Source organism: Filicampus tigris, chromosome 18 (assembly GCF_054856515.1).
Source record: "Filicampus tigris isolate MCC_2025a chromosome 18, RoL_Ftig_1.0, whole genome shotgun sequence".
NCBI lineage: Eukaryota > Metazoa > Chordata > Actinopteri > Syngnathiformes > Syngnathidae > Filicampus > Filicampus tigris.
In genome coordinates, this window is record NC_141234.1 from 1,335,712 (window position 1) to 1,353,015 (window position 17,304).

At 51.4% G+C, this 17,304-nt stretch overlaps 1 protein-coding gene across 8 annotated transcripts; it reads right to left on the reverse strand.

Moving 5' to 3' along the window:
• Positions 1–627: 627 nt before the first annotated feature.
• ahdc1 (AT hook, DNA binding motif, containing 1) lies at positions 628–15,989 on the reverse strand. 8 transcript variants are annotated; one of them, XM_086013841.1, is made up of 8 exons: positions 15,747–15,989; positions 15,226–15,613; positions 7,350–9,312; positions 6,832–7,089; positions 5,193–6,292; positions 3,427–5,078; positions 1,851–3,354; positions 628–1,403 (listed from the first exon to the last, which is right to left on the reverse strand). In XM_086013841.1, the coding sequence occupies exons 5-7, from the start codon at positions 6,222–6,224 to the stop codon at positions 1,857–1,859; spliced, it is 4,182 nt and encodes a 1,393-aa protein (XP_085869967.1). In that variant the 5' UTR covers positions 6,225–6,292; positions 6,832–7,089; positions 7,350–9,312; positions 15,226–15,613; positions 15,747–15,989; the 3' UTR covers positions 628–1,403; positions 1,851–1,856. The 8 variants fall into 8 exon arrangements, with proteins under 8 accessions (XP_085869967.1, XP_085869964.1, XP_085869963.1 ...); XM_086013838.1 differs by lacking the exon at positions 7,350–9,312 and having other exon boundaries at positions 15,226–15,422; XM_086013837.1 differs by lacking the exon at positions 7,350–9,312 and having other exon boundaries at positions 15,226–15,589.
• Positions 15,990–17,304: the final 1,315 nt, after the last annotated feature.

Sequence of the window (17,304 nt, forward strand, 5' to 3'; positions counted from 1 at the left end):
CAGTGTGAACGCAATCACCTAGCAACAGCAGAAAATGGTCATTAACACTTTGTAGGGCACTTAAAGCACAAATTGTCTCCCTAGACACTGGCTTTCATCTTTCTTTTCTTTTCCTTTAGTACCATTTCCCCCAAAGATGTAATTACAGAATGCCATGAATTGAAGTTACCTATTAAGGTTTCTATCATAGCATATGCTACAGCGACTCTACATTGCAAATGTAATGTCTGGAAGTATTTTGGGGTCACTCATAGTGTATTTGAAGGAGGTTTTTTTTCCAGTGGCATTTTTAACCCCTCTACTATTGCCATGCGGCGGGAATGTCACAGCTAACGCAATGGCTTTAGTCAGCCTGTTGACGTGTACAACGTGTGACCAATCAACTCCCCCATCTGTCAAGTCACTGGAGCCGCGAATCGTAAACAACTCCGATTTCCTCCCGACATTCTCCCAAGCAGTCATCCGCTCCTCTCGCGCCTCCCTCCTCCTCCCCATCCCAATTGATGTCCTTGTATGAACTCTCGTTCTCGCTGCCAGACAATCGGAGTAAAGCCCAATGTGCTGGTTCGTCGTAATCCCCCGGGCGGGGGGCGGGGGGTGTTGTAATTAGACACAACGCACACGGCATTACCAATGGCAAGAACAGAATGTGTATTTAAATATTTTTGCACCTCGGGTACGTACATACATACATACATACATACATACATATGTAACGGACAGATATACAACTTTGTTTTTGGGGGGGGGGGGGGGGAAATTTCGCGTCACAAAAAACCCACCAAACGACAACAACGAGACCACGGAACAGAAAGGAGAAGGGAGAGAGTGAAAGAAAGCCCACTCGTTAAGACCCCGCAGGCACACACGCACGCATGCATACATGCATGGCTGCAGTCACACAAACACACACGCGCGCACACCCACACACACGCACACACACACACACACACACACACACGACTCTTTGGGGTCCTTCGAGTGGACTGAAGACAGCAAAAGACAGCATGTAAGAGAGTATGTACAGATGCTGGTGTCTCAAGAAGGGCGGGGGAGTGGTCCACGCAAGGGGGGCGTTTTCAAAGCGTGCACAGCGGCAAGAGGCGGGAACGTCGAGGAAGGACAAAGGGGCGGGGAAGAGAAACAGCAACAGAAATTGAAAAAAAAAAAGGAAAAAAAAGTGGGACTGTTTGGAGTCCAACTTGCATGATTCTTTGTGCACATGCGTCTGTGTGTGTCCGCAGGTTGATCTTGATTGTCAGTGCCGGAGAATTAAAGCTTTACTGTCCCCCAAAAAGGTGGCAGCTAACAATTCTCACCCTTTCAGCCTTCCACAAAGAAGTCAAAGCGTACAAAAGCGAGGGAAAAAAACGAACACTTCAAAAAGAGCAGATTGAACACACCTGCAAGCAGAAGAGGAACAAGGAAACATGGAGAAAGAGAAAATGACATTAAGAGCTTTAAACGAAGAAAACGGTGCCTTGGTAAAATGTGTCACGCTCCCGTCAAAACAGCCCATGGGTCAAGAACGAGAGCGCACTTCTCAGCCCTGTTCCGTTCACAGCAGCCAGAATCGAAAAAATGCCGGGTGAACTCGCCACACCACGCTGCCCTAATAGCAGCTCCGCGTGATGCAAAAAGAAAATGCGGGGTCTTCGCCCAGTTAGCTACCAGGTCACAAGTGGAGCAAACCAATGTACAGGTGGCATTAGATAAATGGGCCCAGCTGTGATGTAAGAGTAGGGACCAAATCTGAACGGCTCCCTTCAAGATGCATGGGGGGCGGCTCACAAAAACGTACAGGCGGCCTCATTACTTCTCCCGAGTAGCTAAGCAAACAAATGACTCACCTGCCGTTACAGGCTGGTCACGCTAAAGCCGTCATCGTGGCCCTGGTCCAGGAGCTGGCACAGCACCCCGCCTCCCTGCGACGACGGGTAGCGGTGCCCCATGGCTTGGCAGGAGAGCTGGGACAGTGAGTAAGCGCCGGAGTCGTCCTCCAGAGCACTTTTGGCATACGGCGGCGGGGTCAGGAGGCCATGGCGCGGCATCAGCTCCTGCTTGTGGCCGGCCGCGGCGCCGCACTCGTCGTAGAGCGAGGGCGCCGAGTGGGCGGCGGCCTGCGCCAAGTGATGAGGCTGATTGTTGGCGTGCGCGTGAGCGAGGGCGCTGCCGGCGTAGGGTTTGGCGTGGGAGCTCAGGTGATGCTGCGGGTCGTGAGCTGGCGGGTTCATGTGCGCGTTGGGGCTCGCCAGCAGGTTGCCGTGAGTACCGGCGTGCGGGCTCGTATGGGGGTGGGTACTCGGGCTGGGGGTGCTGCTGTGCGACGTTTGCCCGTACCAGTAGGGCGAGCCGCAGTAACTGGGGGAGTCGTACTGAGAGAACGGCACTTCTTTGGGAGGGGGCCGGTAGGAAGGGCTCATCGCGGAGCTGCAGTGGGGCGTTACCCGCGGTAGAGGGGAGCAGGATGGGGAGAAGTTTCTGGAGGGAACGAGGTGGTAGGACTGCGGTTTGGGGGGGTAAGGTGGGGATGACACGCCGGGTGACAGGGAGGAGGAGGACTCCCCGGGGTACAAGGCTGGATATCGCTCCTCAGACGATGGCGTGGAGGGGTGGGCGGAATAAGGGGAGGGGTACTCGCAGGGATCCTGGAGGTAGCTGGACGGGGCTGCGGAATTGGGAGTAGCCAAGGGAGAGAGGCTGCTACTGTCCCCGCTGTAGTAGTCCAGACCCTCCTGGAATAAGCCAGAAGCCTCCAGACCCGAAGAAGCGGAGGCAGCTTTCCCCCTGCCTTTGGATCCCGACAGACGCTCTCTGGAGCAGCCGGACATCCCCCCTCTGCCTCCTCTGGACCCTCGGCCGCGCCCTCCGGCCCCTCCCCGCTTGGGCGTGAGTGTCGGCGAAGGGCTGGATGGCGAATCCGAGCGCAGGACAGAGGCCCCTTCTTTTTCCGACTGCTCGGTCCGTTTCCGGCGCCCGCGGCCGGGCTTGCTGGTCCCGCCTCCCTGGAAGAGGACGTTCTGGCTCCAGTTGTAGGACGGCGCGGAGGCGCTCTCGTGCCAGTCGATCATGAGTTTTTCCAGGCTGGACAGGCTGGACTGAGCCCCTTCCCCGCCGAGCGTTTCGCTCGGCTTGAAGACCGCCCCCGCGGAGGGAGGTCCGCTGCCGGCCGCTCCGCAGCCGGGATGCGAGGAGTCGGAGGAAGACTCTGACAGACTCTCGGGGAAAGGCGGTCTCTTGGCCTTCTGCGGGGTGTAGTTGGAGATGTCCAAGATGTCCTTGGATTCATTGGCGCCGTATTCGTTGTAAGGGTGAGGCCCGCAATTGTCTGCCGACCATCCTCCGCAACTCGGTCTACAAAATAGATCACAGCGAATCAGAAAGCAGCACGTTTGCCAGTTGCGTGGCTTTGTCGCAGAGACGTACCTGAAGCTCCACTGGTTGCAGTTGTACTGTTTGTAACACTCTGGCGAGGATGAGGAGCTAAAGGGGCTGCCCTTGGCCACCGTCATGTAGCCACCGCCCGGCGACGCGGGCCCTGCGGCGGCCAGACTTCCGCCGTAGCTCTTCCTGGCCCCCGCCTGGTAGCCGGAGTAGCCCGCCTGAGCACGGTCATTAACTCCGGTCTTGCCACCGCTGCCGTAGGAAAAACTGCAGTCCGAGGATCTCTGGGGCCCCGCGCAAGAGGGGGCAGCATAGGCGGGAGAGTAGTGGCCGTAGCCGGCAGGGTGCGGCGAGCTGGGAGACTGCGAGAGGGACGAAGGATTGGATTTTGGATAGGTGGAAGGGGTGGGAGAAGTTTGAGTCTGGCCGGCATAGTTGTAAGGAGGCCCGGCAGAGGAGCAATGTGTCAGCGCGGGAGCCTCCACTGAGGAACTTGCCCCATTGGCTCCCCATTTCGACACGGCCGGGGACCAGCGGTGAGCGGCCGCCAGGCTGGACGGTTCATAGCCGTGCCCCGACGAAGCTTTGCGCGCGCTTGATTGCGAGATGTCCAAAAGTTCGGACGAGTCATCGGAGTCCAGCAAGGATCGGAAATATCCCGCGAACAGACTTTGGGAATCGTCTGCGGCTTGCCGGCCCCCTCGGCTTCCGCGGCCGTAGGCACCTCTCCTGCCGACCTCGCAGGAGGAGAAGCCCCCCCTTGTGGATGCGCAGAGCTGGTAGCGTTTGTCCCTGTCCTCCTCCCCCCAGCCCCCGGAACCATTTGGCCAGTCCTGTCCCATGCAAAGCCCCTCCCCTTTCAATGTGCCATTTTTCCTCACCCGTCTCTTTCTGACAGTTTTGTCCCCCCCGGGCTCGGTTCCGACCACACCCCCTCCTCTGCCCACACCCCCTACACCCTTCCCCCTTTTTCTGGGTAATCCGTGCTCAGAGAGGGGGCCGAGTTTGCGCTTCTTGCCAATGGACTCAAAGAACTCACAGAAGTTGCTCTTATTGTGCTCGCTGGCCCCGGCGCCCCGTGCGGCAGCCCCGCCCCTTCCGGCGCCCCCACCTCTGCTGCCCCGAGGCCGCCTGGACCCAGTGAGCCGGTGCAGAAGGGTGGAGATTCCCGGGTTGTCTGAGGGCGTATGGAAGCTTTCCGGCTCGCTGGGCGTCCAGCAGCGAGGGGGCGAGCATCGGCCGGTGGTGGGCGGCTGGCGGTTCAAAAAGGCCAGTTTGGACAGGACATCGCCATACTCGGTCTTCACGTCGTTTGTGTCGCCGACGTACGACGGAGAGGGGCAAGGGAGTTTAGTCCGCCGCCTCCGCCGGGGCTTCTTGAGCTGGTCGCCGTCGCCACAAGGAGAGGGGCCCTCGCCCGCTATCATGAGCACCGGCTGTTTGGGCGGTCGCCCCCGCCTGCGTTTAACGATAAGCGGCAGCTCTCCGGGTGGGAACATGACGATGACGCTCTTGCCGTTGTTCTTCATGCGGAGGAGCGCCGTCGGCTCCTTCGCCGCCTCCGGGCCCTCGCCGGCGCCGCCGTTCCCTTTCTCTGGTGGCGCGATCGTCTCCAAGTTGGAGATCTTGTAGCTTTTCTGTCGCCGTCCGAGGTTGACGGGAATACGAGCCACCTTGACCACGATCCTCCTCACCTGCGCGGCACAGAAAAAGTGTCAAACGCAGGTCGGGGAAACGTTACCTCGACACCACCCGTTCCAGACATGCAAAACGCTTTAGTTAAGCACCACAAATGTAAAATGACTCACTCCGACAAAACGTCCACACCTCCGGCCATTGGGAGAGAAAATCTCCAGCTCCTTTTTCACAAGCGGCATCGGTGTGGCGGGTGTCGGTAGGTAAGCGGCACCACACTGCAAGGCGGCTTGCGCCGCCAGACGCCGTCTCATGACACTTTTAGGGCCAGGTTTCTGGACCGACTTGGGCGCGGGCCTCGAGCGAGATTTAGGTCCAGGTCTGTGCCCGGGTCTGGGCCCGGTTTTGGGGGGCGCTTTTGGGAGCGGTTTGGGCACGGTTAGCGCAAGAGGACCGTCTGCAGGGCAGGAAGCCGCGGGGATGAGCACCTCAGCGGATGCTTGCTCTTTTTTCCGCACCACTTCCTCCATCCGCTCCTCTTTCACCCTCCACATCTTCTCCTCAGAACCGTCGACCGCCTCCTCATCGGCTCTCTCCTTCTCCGCTCTCCTCTCGCTGTCCTCCGGGATCCGGCGGAGGCGGGAGGATTTGCGCACATGGCAGGGGAAGCGGGAACGACCGGAGCTGCGCAGCGCATACTTCCTCTCGGACTCCACAATGAGAGGCGACGGGCCCGCGCCGGGACAAACATTTGCGGCGGTATCCGTTTCCGAAGCCAGGATCCGCCCCGCCGCCCGATCGGCGGAGGTCGGATGATTGCCGAGCGCCAAAGACGAGGGCCGAGGTGACGTCGCGCTCACCGTTTTGGACCGTTGGGCCTCCGCAGAGCCACAGGAGTCCGAACCGTCACGAGAAAGCATCTGTGTGTCGATGTGCGTTTGCATGTTTCCCGGTGGCTCCGCGCCAGTCGCCGCCCGCCCTGGTGAGTACGTGCGATGCCCGCCCCTGTGCTGCGGTTGGACGCCGTTGGCCAGCGTGGGGGCCGCGCAGGAGGGGATGGCGGTCACCGGTGGCACGTCATCGTGAGCCAGGAGCCCGGCGGTCCAGAGCCCAGGCCCGCCGCCGCCAACGCTGCCTTTTTGCCTGCCGCTGCCCACTAGACGACCAGTTTGTCCAGTGTGCAAATGTGCGGACGGACCACTCATCCGGTGGACATGCTCGAGTGGGCCTCTATTTGGATGTGCTCGACAGCTTGCCAAGACGATTCAAAGACCTGAAATGCAAACAGGTCATCAGTGATGTGACTTCCTCAAATAGAGTCTGTCGCTACTGTCTCTCAATTGCTGAAGCCGTTTCGACGTTGTTGCTAACCAAAACAGCAGCAAACGAGCGCCGCTTATCAATTAATTGAAGTTGGAGACTCGTTGCGAGAACCCCGACGATATACTCCAGTATTAGAAATAAGCATTTTCTCATTAGTTCCAGTAGACGTTGACATGTGGGCACCCCACGATGCTGTGTCTCCATGTTTACGCATCACAGTTCATTTACATTTAAACTGAAGTCTCACTTCAAATTAATTGTAACAGCAGCAACAGTTTAACGGTCCTCTAAAAATGCGCAAAATTAAAAGTCCTCCTACTCTAGCTGACGCCCACCGCCAACTGCAGGTGAGTAAATAAAGCGTCTGGAAAACGTCAAATCTGGCAAAAGACTTTTTGCACTGCGTTTTGTACACCGCGCGCCATCATGTGTTTTATTTCACGAAGCATCCCGCCCACGCCGCAGCACGACAATTAGTCCCGCACTTACCATTCGCGTCCCACTCGAGCGGTCGGCGCCGTCGGCTGATTCGGATTCCGAGGCTCACCTCACTCTGTCTGCCCGGCTGGCCGAGTTCTGCAGGGGATCATTGGGTCGTCGATACTGCAGTGGGCAGCAACTCGCGCGCTTTGGCTCTGTTCAGCCGCATCCCCTCCGCTCCTCACGTTGCCCATAGTAGCTGAGAGCGGGAGAAAAGATGGGCGCTGCGGGAGGGGGAGAGGGGGAGGGTAACGGCTGGTATAGAGGCTAGGGTGAAGGTGAAGAAGGGCAGGGTAGAAAAAAAGGAAAAGAATAAGAGACCAATACAAAGTGAAGCTGCGGTTATTTTGGAATCATTTGCCGCCTCAACGGGCTGTGGCAGAAGTCAGAAAGTTGACATTTCATTTTGGACTTTTTAGCGGGCTATCATGGATTTCAAGTAGTGTCAACGACAATTTATTTACTGCCTCGACGGGCCGCAGTACAAAAGCAAACGTCCGTTTGGAAAATGTCGCGTCATTCGAGACCTTTTAGCGAGCAATCGCAGATCCAAAGTGGCAGCAGCCAGATGAAGGTGCCGTCAATTCAGGCTTTGCTGCCTCGACGGGCTGCGGAAGGAATCGCAACGCGGACCAACAAGAAGAATCAGCAGGCTGGAGTCACTTTGTTGTTGTTGTTGTTGTTGTTGCTGTTGTGTCGTGTGAATACGATAGCAGCCACCAGGGGGAAGCAAAGGGGTGATGAGGATCGAAGTGCAAAGCGGATGAAGACATGGAGGTGGCAGCAGAAATGACGAGGGTGTGTGTAGGTCCCGTACATGCGTGCAAACACGCAATGGAGTGCACACCAACACCTCTGCGCCTCCCTCGCCAACACATGGCTGTGATTAGTGAGGAAGCAGCGTGAGAGGGGGAGACGGGGGGGGGGGGGGAAAGAAGGGAGTCGAGGAGGGAGGAGTGTCTTGCATGTGTGAGAAAGTAAGAGTTGAGAGAGACGGAAGAAATCGAGAGAGAGCACGAGAGAAGGTACATTTGACAAAGACACTTTCTGATGCAGCCGCAGCCGCTCTTCTTGGCCCGTCCTCACCCCGAGTCGATTCATTCATTGACCATATTAGGCCTTCAAACTGGCGGGAATAGATGTTTACCCCACTTTAAATAGAGGTGCAAAGATTCATTGACAAACAATTGACTATCAAATTAATCGTTTAGAGATCTTGTTTCATTTGAATTTGTCCAAATCTTCAGAAATCAAGACTCTCAACAGTAAATATTCTCCAACTTTTGTAGTCCTCCATGAAAGCAGACTTATCATTTTTGTGTCGAATCAAAGGGAAACATTTGCAAACATCGACATTTACAATGGAAAACAATGATCAACATTTTTGGCCGATTTTCTGACATGTCACGGGTACAACTGACTCTTAAATTACGTACGTTTCTTCATTTCCTCATTTCAAATGTTCCGCCTGCAATCTTCGACGCTACTTCAGTCATTCCATATTTTTTAAATGAATCGGCTATCTGGATTTTATTCTGCCAAATATCGGCAACGGCCTCAAAAAAAATCCGCAACGCTCAGGCCCTACTTCTCTCCTCCAAGCTCACCCCTATTAATCTTCTCCACACTTTCTTCCTCCCTCCTCTAATTAACGGCATTCATTAATTAATCATCCTTCTGACCCGTATGTGTGTGTGAGACAGAGAGACAAACACATGCTTTAATTAAACACGCACACACGCACACTCTGCACGCTGTGAGTGACACACGGCGGCGACGACTCGCGCGCGCGCGCACACACACGTGCAAATATGCCGCAACAGCTTCATCCACCCACACGCGTCTGCGTTTGCACATAAAGACAAACACGCAAGGACACACATGCAAATACGCGTGTGTCACTGCATGTGTGTGCGCGCGCACGATGATTCATTGTTTAAGCAAACACTTTTGGCAACAAGCAGCCACCAATCCGATAAATTCATCTTCGTACGCAGACAATTCAGGCAAGTTGTGTGTGACAAAGCAACTACACGACAGCCTGTGCGCGCACGCGTGTGTGCGTGTGTGAGTGCGTAAAACCACGCACAAGAGTTTGGCCCGTTGCCCCCAACGGAAACAAGCATTGTGCTGCACATGTGCACTCCCTCTCATCTGTCTCAGACGCACACGCCTGCCAGCGGTGAGCAACGAGACCCGATGTGTGTGCGCGCGCGCGCGCGCGTCTTGCTGGGTGTGCTTGTAAAAGCACTCACAGAGCTCGAGCGGGTGTGCAGTTGTTGCTAAGAGACAGGCAGCAGTATGGAAACAGCATGGGGAGGCGGAAGGGAGGGTGAGGGCGAGAGGGGGGAGTCGGGGGAGGGAGAAGGAGGAGATGGGGAGAACGTACACGAGGTCAACGGGGAAAACCGAGGGGGGCAAAGATGTGGGTCGGAAGGGTCCGTGGAGTGACGGCGTACGTGTGACGTCGAGCTCACCGGCGTCCTGACACTGAAGGAAAGATGACAAGGTGAGAACGCAAGCCACACCCACACACCACATCTGACTGGCTCAAAGGGCATCCTGTTTACAAGTTACAGTGCCACCTGCTGCCCTGGGGTGCACATGACAGCCTGCAAATGACTTCTCGGGGATCAGGGCAAAATGTGAGGTAGACTTGCCTCGCACTACTGTGACTTGATTTGGCTCATAAAAGCTGACAAAACATTTGGAATAGGGCTGCAACGATTCATCGAATAATTGGATTACAAAAACCAGAGACGCAAAATCACTGCGTCAATTGACTTTGAAGGATCATTTTTTAAACGGGTGCGAATGTGACTGTTATTGTGTTGAATGATGCCTAATCAACTATTAGCTGATTACTCGGTTACTCATCGGTAGGCAGGGTTCTAAAAATCCACCCAACACATCTGCGGTTGCGTTACGCGAATTGATGCGAGAGTTGTATAAATTCCGACGCTCTGCGAGGCCTTGAAGGGGTCTGAATGGGATCGGATGAGCGAGTCGCACAGCAAGACGACAAGTGAAAAAATAGCAACGACATCATCGATTACTTGAGGTCAACTCCATTTTGCATGGACTCCCCCCAAAGATATCTCAAGTCGTATGGTGCCAACTCTCTTTATCTCGGTCCTTCCCCACACTTTTCCTCATCCTCATGCACCTCCTCCTGCCTTCCCCTGAGCCGCAGGAAGTTGCTAACGATGCTGGTGATCAGCGCGCAGCAAACAAGCGTGCGCAGGGACGAGCACATCAAGCGCACACGCGCAGGCAAAGACAAAAGACGAGACAGGTGGCAAGAGGACGTCAACACAAACTAGAAACTAAGCCAAGGACGCACACACGGGGGAGCGGAGCCCACCTCCCCCCCGTGCGAGAACCTACAACACGGTTATTTTAAGACACGGGGGACTGTATCACCCCTTCCTCACCCCTTCCTCACTCTTCTTAACCCCCCCCCCCCCACCCCATCTTCAACTCATCTTCAACCTGACAGTTTCCTGCCGCTCTCCTGAAGGCAGCTTCCTGATTGTCGCCACGATGTTGCGAGGGAAGGGGGGTAGTGTGTGTGTGTGTGTGTGTGTGTGTGTTTGTGTGTCACATGACCGGCCGCCAGCTGGGAATGACTGAGTGCATGTGTACATACAGAAACGTATTTGAACGTATGCGCAAACTATGCACAAACACAAACAAAGCAAATCGGGGCCTGATCATCAAAAATAGGATCAAATAAATGACAATAAGAAAAATAATTTACATTTTGAAAATGGAGACATGCTCACAAACACATTAGATGACACATTTAGACTTGCACAAAATAAGTAAAACACTGAAATATTACACCTAGATATTTGATTTAGAAAAAGAACAGAAATAACGCTTAGCAAAAAAATGTAATGATGATACAATAAGAATCCAAAAGAATCCAAATAAAATACAATACAATATTAGGATTAAAAACAAAACAGCAAGTAAAAAGTACAAACAAAATGAAAAACAAAATAATGCAAATAAAATACAATAGAAAAAATGGAAATAAAAATAACGAACTTGAAAAAGTACAGTAAAACACTAAAATAAAATACAAGAATAAAATTCTGAATACAATGTTGCACACAAAATAATTTATAAAATAAATTCACAAACACGATAATACAAAGAAAAGACAACACAAGCTAAAATCAAAAATAACACAACAGAAATAAATGAATACAAAATGTGAAAAAATAAAAGAAATGCACAGAATCATGCACAAACCACACCCCCCCAAAAAAACAAATAAAAAAATACAATCAACAAAATAACTAATGTTTCAAAAATAAAGGGACGCTGCGCACAAACACGTTGTGAACAGCCAGCGCGCTTCCGCGCGCACGAGACGAGCGAGTGAGGGGCCTCGCCGCCTCTGCGCCCCTGACTTCCTGACTCCTCCTCTTCCTCCTCCGCCCGTTGCCGTGGGAGACGCTGCCGCAGCACCCGTTGCCGGGGCGACGGCTGCTGGCTGTGCGGGCAACAATGGCCGCCCCGTGAGCTCTCCAGCTGCAGATGCTGACACCTTGTCACGGCTACGTCGCGCACGCGCGCGCGCGATGACCTCCGTCCACCTTACTTGCATGCACGCACACACACACACGCGCGCGCGCAAACGCACACAGTGCATTCATCCATCTTCCCCCTTTTCTCCGTGACAACTCTTCCTCTCTTATCTCCCACTCCCCCCCCCCTCCCCCTCTGACAACCTCCTGCCTGCACTTTCTCTCGCTCTCTCTCTTCATCCCTGCCTCGCTCGCCCTCTCTCGGTAAAGTGTGCGTTCTCACTCGTCTCACACACGCACGCACTCTCACGCGCACACTGCGTGCAAACATCTCTCCTGGATGAATCCTTTCGTCCCTCGAGGGCACACACTTTCTCGAAGTATGCGTGTGTGTGTGTGTGTGTGAGGTGAAATGGGGGAGGGAGAGGTAGGAAAAAAAAAAAAAAAAAAAAAAAAAGCCTATCAACAGACCCCTCGCTGCTCTGATGATCTCTTCATAGGGATGTGATGACAGGGGAGCTGAATCGTGCCGTGTGCGCGTAGTGCGTGTGCGCGTGCGCGTGTGGAGGAGAGTTGAGAAGAATCCTTAACGAGCCTCGGCCCCTCCCTCCCTCCTCGCCATGACTGTTTTCAAAGCGCGTGCGTGGAATCCGACTTTTTGCGCAAGCCGGTGTGTGTGTGTGCGTGCGTGTACGTGTGTGTGGCAGACAGCGTGTTGAGAGCGCATGCCCCCCCCCCCACCCCCCATCTCTCACTCCTCTTTAATAATTGAGCTGATTCTGTCCAGCTTGTTAGGGAGGTACACAGCGGCTTCACACTCGCTCGCTCTCACTCATCCTCAGCCTCCCTCCAGCTCTGCTGTTCTTTGACCTCTGCATCCCCCCCCCTTGCTCTGCCCTCCATCGCCGCCCCCCCCCCCCCCCCCCCGCCGCCTCCTGCCATCCTCGGAAAGGTGAGAGGTTGAAGTTTCCCTCCCCTCCGTCGGAAGTAAACCGGCTGCAACCAGCCCTGCGAAGCGGGGATGGACGGCTGCATGCGTACGGACCAGAGGCTGCCTCAATGTGGGGAGGAGGCGTCAAGAGTCATAGCCAAGTGTCGCTCGGATGCCAAAAATGCAGGAAAAACAGGGATTTTCCTGGTTCAAATTGAGCCAGGAAAAACAGGGATTTTCCTGGTTCAAATTGAGCCAGCGGTGGAACCAACCAAGTACTTTGCCCACCATTTCTTTGCTCTCTGCTCACCATGCATACCACCACCCGCACTCTCCGCTCTGGCTGTCTTATTAATTTCTTTGTACCCAAAGTCCACACTACTTTTGGTCGAGCGCCTTGTCAATTTTCCACCCTAAACGGCTAGAGGTCTTAAGTCACCTCGTTCATCCAATGATTGTCATTTATTAACTTTGCAGGGGACACGGCACACGAATCAAATCAAATAGAACAAAAATGCCCGTGGGTACAGTTAAAGAGCAAAGTTAGTCAACTTTAAATCAAATCAAATCAAGTTTGTTTGCATGCGTTTCCACCATTTTTGACAACTTGGACAAAACGGACATCTCCAGGCCAATCAAAAGTGCAACAAAAGTCATTCTGCGATGCTGTTTGTGACATCCCAAAACCAGTGCTCGTATTCCTAACTGTCGTACAAGTGTAAGGAGAACTTAAATATGTGTTGTATGAAAAAAAAACTACAATTGAACTAAAACAAAGTGAAGTACTTGCCGTATGGAGACACAGATACAGCCACGTAATGGAGGGGAGACGCCACTGGTGTTTATTTCATGGGTGCCGCTGGAATTCACCTGTTTGAAAGCTTATGATGTGTGCCTTGAAGATGCCATCTACTTGGTGCATCGAATTTAGACAAACAATTTCCTATGCTGTCGCAAAAAGGTCTATTTCCCGCTCTATGGTTATCATCGCACTGTGTCAAAAAAGGCCACCGAAAAAGCAAATTGTGTGTCACGTGACATGCTGCAGCAATATAAATACATCAAATGAAATAAAAACAATGAAAATATTAATAAAGTACAATAACAAATATTAATGAACTACATTTAAAATGAAATACCATGCAAAAGCAGTCATCGTAAATACAAAAAAACAGGTAAAGGAAAATAATTTCAAAAATACAATCCAAATAGACAGCATATGGTACAAAATAATAAAAAAATAAATGTGTCAGAGTCTGGTGGCAAGGCAACAGGTGCAGGCACGATAACCCCGAAAGTCACATTAGCCAACAGGGAGGCCTTAAAAATGTGACTTCCAGAAAAAATTGATGAATAAAACAAAGACCGTCGCTAGTATGATGCAGTAATAGTCGCTTTTTCAGAGGATAAAGAATATTTGCGAATGTGTATTGATATACTGCACTGTTTGTGTTCAATACTTAATTGCTTAAAGGTGTCATATGTATGTACTGCAATAGTGATGCTCGTTTTGTTAACCCGTCTATATTGTTTCCTATTATGTGCTAGCATTAAGCTAGCAGAGTTTTGCACAACACATAAGATGCGGTTAGATTAAGTATACAATGTGAAATTCTCTTTGTTTTCTGCCACCATCTAAAGCTTGCAACTTCATGTTTTGCTCACAACTCAAGACCAAAAAAACTAAATCAGCCAAGCGACATTTTGTGCCTCTAAAAAACTCGGAAGCTGACGCCACTTTTTATACATTACACCATTGTGACTTTTGAAAAAACTTTTCCGAACACGCAAGATGCGCTGATAGGCCGACACAGGTGACTGGCGACGGCAGGTGCGGCACATGTACACGCGTGTGCGGTGGCGCCAACCCACACGCCTACAAACTGCAGCAGAGCTCAAACAAAAGCCACTTTTCCACCTCGCGCACGCGCACACACACACACACACAAACGCCGCGTGTTAGGTGCGCTGACCCCGCCAATGAGGACAGAAGCGACGTCGACGGCGCTACAAGGCCGTTGCCATGACAACTGGTCCCGTTCACACAGGTAGCGGGCACAATGCCGCTCCTCCGACACACGCACGCACGCACGCACGCACGCACAAGGACATTCACTCAAGACTGACAAGACGGCAGCCGCGTGCCAATCTGAGGCCATTTCCTTTTCATTCCGACATTCCGAATTATTCATCACGCCCAAGTGGGATGTGCCAATCGGGAGAGAGAATGAGGGTGAGACAGTGTGAGACGCACACACACAAAGACAGACAGACAGACTAAGCGTCTGTCTGCATACTAACGGAAGCCGCAGCGCAGCCCAGCACACGTCTCCGAGGGGCCCTTAAATAACAAACTGTCACTGGCCAGACACTGACATTGACTTCTCTCTCGTTCCCTCTGAGCCACAAACACCCCCCTCCCACCTCCACACGCCACCCCCCCCCACCACCACCCCCCCCCCGACTCCCAAGCCCCCAAAGCGCAGACAAGAGCTGATAATCACCAACGATGAGCGTCTCTCTCCCTCCTTCTCTTGCAGCAGCAGAAGCGGCCCTGTTGCCTCTGCAAGATGTGCTGCTGCTGTTGTGTTCGAACAGCTGGGGGGGGAGGGAGGGGGATGGCGGAGGAGGGTGGTGAGGAAAACTCCTCATGATAATGATGAGGATGAGGATGAGGATGAGGATGAGTGTCTGGAAGCTTGTGTGTCAAAAATCTACCCTGGGGTGCACGCATGCAAGAAGTCCCAAAGTCAGCTTAAGCCTAAGTGAACTGTTTAGTGTGTGTGCGTGTGTGCGTGTGCCCACATGGTCAGGTGGCACTCAAAATGTACCAAATTCGTCATACACGCACTAACATCCGCGATATATACGCTAACACTCATGATATATACGCTCGGTGTGATGTGGTTGTGCACGTAGGGAGCATTTACTCACCGAGCGGATGACGGTGCTCAGCGGCGGACCGACGCTCCGCTCCTCGCCGGGCTCGAAGCGCCGTTGAGGGGCTGGCTACGCGGCATGTCACGGGCAGCTCCTCCTCGCCTCGAGCGGCTCGCGCCGGCGCCCGCGGGAGGTGTAAGAAGATGGAACCGGTGGAGAAATGATATCCGGGGTTGACAATCTTCGTGTTCCTGTTTCGATGACAGGGCGAGGGAAAGAGTGAGAGGGGGGGGGGGGGGGAAGACGACCGAAAGCCCGCACGCCTCTGCAGCTCCCGCCGTTGTGTGTTTCTCTCCAGTACGCTTGTACTGTGCCTGCTGTCAAACCCCATCCGGGGACCCGGAGCTTCACGTTTCACCTGTGGAATTATGGGAGTTGTAGTCTCCCAGCGGAAAGGCGCGTTACCGCATATTGCTAAACAAAAAACTAATTTGAACCATTTCAAACATACCAAAACAAATCATTAGGATAGTTGAGTAAATTTTGCATATTGGGTATTTAGTAGAGATGCTTACTTTTGTCCCATTAGCCGAATAAAAGCCATTTTTGCAAGTTAGCAAAGTGGCGAGCTAATATGAAAGCTAGCAAACGATCAAGCGTGAAATAGATAAATCGATAGATAAATCCATAGATAGATATACCGATAGATAGATTGTCAGATTAATAGATAGATATTAATTAATCAGAAAATAACATTTACAAATTTTTACACGTCCGCAATTTTCGTTTCTTCCTTGTAGTCGATGTAACATATGCCATTTAACTCTTCCAAGTTATCGCGATAGTTATTAATTGGTCACCTGACCCGAAAGCTCGTGAACTACAATTTTTTAACACACAATTTTTGTTGTAATTATTTTTTAAATTAATTCAACTATTTTTATTAACCTTATGCAACCACCCATTATCCTATGAAATAACCAGTACATACAATAATGTAAAATTGAATAATATTAATGCATGTAATCGAATTAATAAACTAAAATAAAAGAAATCACTGTATGAGATACATTTTACACGAGCTACATGGTAAGTTCACATACCCCAAAGTGTCGGATGTCTGTTAAACAATTTTAAAAATACATAAATATGTGAATTACATAACGATAGCACTGTGAAACATTCACTAGCTTTGAAATATGACTGAATTAAATATCGAAATATAATCAACACAAAACAACATTATAAAATCACTTACCAGAAGTGCCACAAAAGATGTGAAAAAAGATCAACACAAAACAAGACGTTTAAGAACCAAATCAATTATAAGAGATCTTATCCACATATATCTGATCTTTATTACAATAAACATGACAGGGTTTAAGTCCACATAAAAAGGGTGCATCAAAAAAGTCCAGAAATATGACCTATTTCCTTTTTATGCTTTCATTCACCCTGCCCTCCCAATGAATGAATGAATAAATGCTGAATTTGCTATATAGTCTTTGTGATGTGTTAAATTAAAACCCACAAAAAGAGACGGCTCATATAAAACATAAAAGTTATTCCTCACCGTCTCTCTCTCGACTTACCGACACTATTGAAGGTGAAATATATATAAAATAAAATAAAAAAATGGGGTGTGCTAATATTTTACAGGAATTTGGAAAAACTTTAATACTAGAACTGACTATTTGTTCAAGTAAATAAGGCAGTGCGAATTCAACCTCTTGAATATGTCACGTCTAATCCTTGGGTTCTCAAAACTTAAACAGGAAAATTTGAACTATATTCTCAAAAAGTACATCTCCTGGTCATGAAAAAGAGCTATTCCAGTAATACTTCCATCCATCCATTATCCACACCGCTTATCCTCACAAGAGTCGCGGTGAGTGCTGGAGCCAATCCTAGCTGTCTTTGGGCAGTAGGCGGGGGACACCCCGAACTGGTTACCAGCCAATCGCAGGGCACACAGAGACAAACAAACACGCACGCTCACAATCACACCTAGGGACAATTTAGAGTGTCCAATCAACCTACCTAGTAATACTTGTTTTGGTAAGGAAAAAAAAAAAAAAAAAAAGACTGTGCAGGGATGTCCGATTTCTGTGCTGACACTGTACCTACTTATTT

What these genes read in the sequence shown, in the direction of transcription:
- ahdc1 (XM_086013838.1), bottom strand. Translation starts at nt 6,224, where the DNA reads ATGAGTGGTCCGTCCGCACATTTGCACACTGGACAAACTGGTCGTCTA. An exon ending in GGTGTGGACGTTTTGTCGGA is followed by an intron (nt 5,079 to 5,192) that starts GTGAGTCATTTT and finishes TGTGCCGCGCAG; the next exon opens with GTGAGGAGGATCGTGGTCAA. An exon ending in TGCAACCAGTGGAGCTTCAG is followed by an intron (nt 3,355 to 3,426) that starts GTACGTCTCTGC and finishes TCTATTTTGTAG; the next exon opens with ACCGAGTTGCGGAGGATGGT.